The 4470-nt window shown below is 37.9% G+C and overlaps 1 protein-coding gene across 3 annotated transcripts in view; it reads right to left on the reverse strand.

The window, feature by feature from the left end:
* Nucleotides 1-971: 971 nt before the first annotated feature.
* The window catches only part of prkab1a (protein kinase, AMP-activated, beta 1 non-catalytic subunit, a), a 7361-nt gene continuing 3862 nt past the window's right edge, over nt 972-4470 (reverse strand). For all 3 annotated transcript variants that reach the window (XM_032539346.1, XM_032539347.1, XM_032539348.1), the window contains exons 5-8: nt 4333-4447; nt 3901-4034; nt 3508-3576; nt 972-2476 (exon numbers count right to left, since the gene is read on the reverse strand). In XM_032539346.1, coding sequence (XP_032395237.1) covers nt 2399-2476; nt 3508-3576; nt 3901-4034; nt 4333-4447 — 396 coding nt within the window. In that variant the 3' untranslated portion in view covers nt 972-2398. The remainder of the gene's footprint in view (nt 2477-3507; nt 3577-3900; nt 4035-4332; nt 4448-4470) is intronic.

A 4470-nucleotide genomic window follows, 5' to 3' on the forward strand; every position in this document is an offset into this window, starting at 1 on the left:
CCCAGAGAGGGCGGGTGTGGAGGAGAAAAGCTGAATGAATGTTTCATTGGTGTTTTCAATGATATACCGTTTTCTGATTTTCTTTGTTTGGACACTTAAAAAAAACACAGTAATGATCAGAGAGAGCAACGTCACCACAACCTTGGAAATTTTCAGACCCTTGGAGACTATCAGGTCCAGAGTGTGCCCCTTAAGCTGATATTGGCTTATTCGACCATTCAACAGGTGCATGTACATTATTTTTTTGTGGTTCACTGAACAAGCCTGGAAAACATTATTTAAACCCTTTACAATAAAATCTCTATAATTATTTAGATTTGTTCAAAAGTAGCTTTAAATTTTTTGAAAAAGAGGCGTTTCTGTTTTTGCTGAGAATACTTCTTACTTCACTGTATTTATTGGACAGATTTATTTACTAGTTACTTTACAAAGATATAAGTGAACACAAAATATACGAAAATGTACAAGGACAGCAGAAGCAATAGGTCTGTTGACAATGCATTAATTTAAAAAAAAAAAAAGGTTTTGTAAATTGTCATGCACAAATTCCAAACATTCCATACTTCCAGCGTCTCCATTGTTAGGAGTTGCCACTCTCTTTTAATTATTTAGATCTTTTGAACTTATCTTAATAATTTTGAATTTTGTACATATGGTTGAATAAAAACTGCATTGAGAAGTTGTTACTTTGGGCTGTGTAATTGTGATGGCATTTCTTACGTGTTTCTACAAACCAAAGCATACATCCATTACCGAAGAAATTAATCATGTTAATACCTAATTCAAAAAGCTGCAGTCCAATACATAATAAAAATAAATGTCTCGGAAAATGGAGAAAAAAAGTGTACACACCAGCATGGTTCAAAGGGCCAACAACATTGTTAATGATACAATTTATTTGAAACTAATATTACCATGTTAGTTCGGAGACCACAGCAGGAGTAACAAAAACAAATGAGATCTTTTTTTCCGAGGAGATCGTCAGCCTCTACTGGCCTGTAGTACAGAACAAAAATAATTTACATCATGGTCTCATTTGTTAATGGAAACTATACCAAGACAGGGATGTTTGACAAAGACACATTGATGTAAATGTCAAGTCATATTCAACTTAAAACACATTCCAGTCCTTCATACTTCATGAAATACATAAACCATAAACAGTACAAACATGTCAACTATAAAAACATGTTGTGGTTCTTTTAAGTCAGATTTGGTAATGAATACCTAAATATTTTTGTTTCCTGTAACATGTCTTAGTGTATTTTCATCAATCATCTTAAACTGGCACTGCTACTGAAGATTGGGTATGTTCGATGTCCCAAACCATATTGCCATATTGACTAAGTCGGCGTGTAACAACTAGCTCATGTGAGTCTTCATTTTTGGAATGCATTTCTATAGAATTAAAAAAGAAACATGTTATTCAGTGTAAAGACCACTTAACCTTCTTTTGCGTTCAAAGGGGTAAGCATTTTCTGATACATTATTGTGCTGCAAGAGTACATACACTGTATGCATATTCTACATTAAAAATAAACTTTGTTTTGGTAGTGCAAAGCTAATAAAGTTTGGACCAATAATTTATTCTCAAAAATTATAAATCGTTATGTTTTGGTCTAACTACGTTGCCCTAATCCCGACTAACGGGCTGTTCTTTTTAAGTCTTTACCACAACACTGCAACCAACCATAGAACGCTTTTGACCACAAAACAAACCCCATCATCAACCAAAGTAGAAAAAAAACACATTACTGAACAATTGAATGATAAAAACCTATCTACTGTGTGCTTTTTCATTATCACTAAATAAAACTCAGCAATTTATCATGATAAACAGGCAAATGAAAACAGTGGAGAACTACTGCAGTGCATTTATTCCTTTGTTGACGTCCACATTCACATTCTTGATTGTACCGCTGTTGTCTTCTCAATGGTGAGAACCACTACAGCAGCCTGTATCTTAGGACTTTCAGTCCCGTTTTCCCAGCATCACCAATCCTCCTCTTTCTGTTTGTTTTGATCAGAGACATGGCATAGTGTCCTACCTCATTAGTACTGCCTCTCTATGTCTACTAAGCAAAGATAGTGTTGAAAACCTCAGACGGTAATCAGTGAACAAATAAAGGCAGATTATGTAGGATTGGAGTGACTGAGCAGCATTGTATCATCCTAAACAGATGTGTACAACAACTGGGTGTACAGTGAGTGTACAGGACATAATCTCTGAGCTGTTAACCTCTCATTATCTTTAGCTTAATCTGAGATTCTCATCCAGGCGTTATGTCCTGGACTCACCTGCTCTCTCTGCGTTATAGAAAGAACAGGCTAAGATAATATTTTGTACACTCCGTGTACAGTTAACACGCTCGGTCGGGATTGAAAAGGCAGTCTTCAGTCAGATGGGCTTATATAGCAAGGTGGTGACATACTTCTTCTTGTACCGGTGTGTCGCACTGAGCACCATCACTCCATCCTGTGACAGAAAAAAAGACAACAAAAGGAAAAATAAAGTAAAAAAAAATAAATAAATAAAAAACACTTCTGAAACAATGAAATGCATGCTTGCAGCTAAGATACATGTGTGCCGATGGGAACAATGGTATCAGTAGGAGCTACAATTCTGTAAACCATAGAGATTTGTGGGAGGGCCACCCACTAATCTTGTAAAAACTAAATGTATAGAGAAACTTGGAGCAACTTATCTGTTGTGGTTGCAATGCTGCAATAGAGTCCACTGTGTATATAGTGTCTGTTTGTTCTAGAAATGTGGCTTTCTATTTTAGCTTAGTAGCTATGAAACCACCCAGTAAGCATCCCATGCAGCATTTGTCAGCCTTAAAGAGCAAACTGACAAGTTGATTTGTGACTATTCAGAGCAACATAGGACAACTAACAGAGCTCCTGCGGCGCCAGATCTGCTGTTGCCTAATTGCCGGTGCATCTATGAAACCTCTGTTAAAAAAAAGGAACAGTCTCATTATAAACTTCAAGTTAAAAAGAGTTACTGCTCATACATACAATACAGCATTTTATCTGCCTTTCTCAAAATTGTGTGATCACGGCTGCAAAGCTCCTTACACCAGAACTCATTTGGAAAATACCGCAAGTGGTTTAGATGGAAATCCACAAGCAAAATTGTGATCTCTGCTTGGGTTCTATTTATAAATATTTGCCCCATTTTAGTCTGACACTGCTGTTAGTATTTATATCTTTTTTTTTCCTGTCACAATGTGGGAAAAAGGCCTATTATCTGTCCTTCAGCTCCCTTATTAGCAGCGTGTTATCATTGTTGGCATTTCACCGGTAGAAACTGCTGTGCAAGCTATGCAGAAGTTCGCTAACAGCTGGAGCAGCTCACAGTTTCTATTACTAATGCTGATAAAGCTGGTCATTTCTCAAGTGTCACCAGAGAAAGTTTTGCCACAGTTCAGCAACCACGTGTTGTTGGAAATCAGCAAACACTCAATACTTTATCGATGTGATTCAGTCAACTTGAGACCTTACCTTAATGGAAAGAGCGTAGAGGTGGTTGAGCATGACATGGTTGGGTTCTGGGAGTAATGCGGGGTCACACTGAATATGAAAAGATTTAGGAAGAAAACAAAACATGTTGAACCACATTTTCTTCAATTTTCAATGTGCAATATTCACGTTTTCCGTTTCCACGTTTCTATTGCATTCTGTGGATCTTCTGATGGTGTAATGGTCTCAGAGGTTTGTGATTTGACTATTTTTGATCATACATCTTGACAAAGATTTTAACGGTGATGTTAACATAGTTAACGTATTGTTTAGAATGTGACAGATTTGGGGAAAAAAACTAATTCTTCCAGGAAAATCCACAGTGGAAATAACTGCGTGGGATAAGCTTCATTGAACTGCTTCGTAGCTACTTACAGAAATCCCAGTGTCTTTGTTGAGGATGACCTGTAGCAGGTGGGGCGGGAGTATGGGCGGAGACTTAAACTTCTCTTCCTGTTTAGGAACATAGGCATCCTGGTGATAGGGCCCGGGAGGAGAGCTGGAGAGGTCTAATGAAGGGAAAAGGGAGAGCAAGTGTGGAATAGTATGACTGAGACAGAACCTAACATTCAAACATTTCCCACAGTTCTGTTTAGAAATCCTGGCTACATCTCCATTTTTAAATTCAACTACTAATTTTCTTTTACATCTAAATGAACTAGAAGATCATGGGAATGTTGACTAATAGTGGCTAGACAATGACAAGTTCATTTTTCAATTCTTTTTTTGCACACTTTTTTCTGTACCAGGCTGTACTACAGGCAGAATCTACCAGGACAGACATTGATGAGGGCTGTCAGCACTCACCTGACATGTCGGAGCATTTCTGCGAGTCCACCATTAGAGCATCAAACACCTCAAAGTCCGTTTTCTTCACCTGGATAATATTGTTGACTGTCCCGAGCTGACTGGTAACAACTGGCTGCGGGGGGGGGGGGGGGGGGG

This window comes from Etheostoma spectabile, chromosome 16 (assembly GCF_008692095.1).
Source record: "Etheostoma spectabile isolate EspeVRDwgs_2016 chromosome 16, UIUC_Espe_1.0, whole genome shotgun sequence".
Classification (NCBI taxonomy): domain Eukaryota; kingdom Metazoa; phylum Chordata; class Actinopteri; order Perciformes; family Percidae; genus Etheostoma; species Etheostoma spectabile.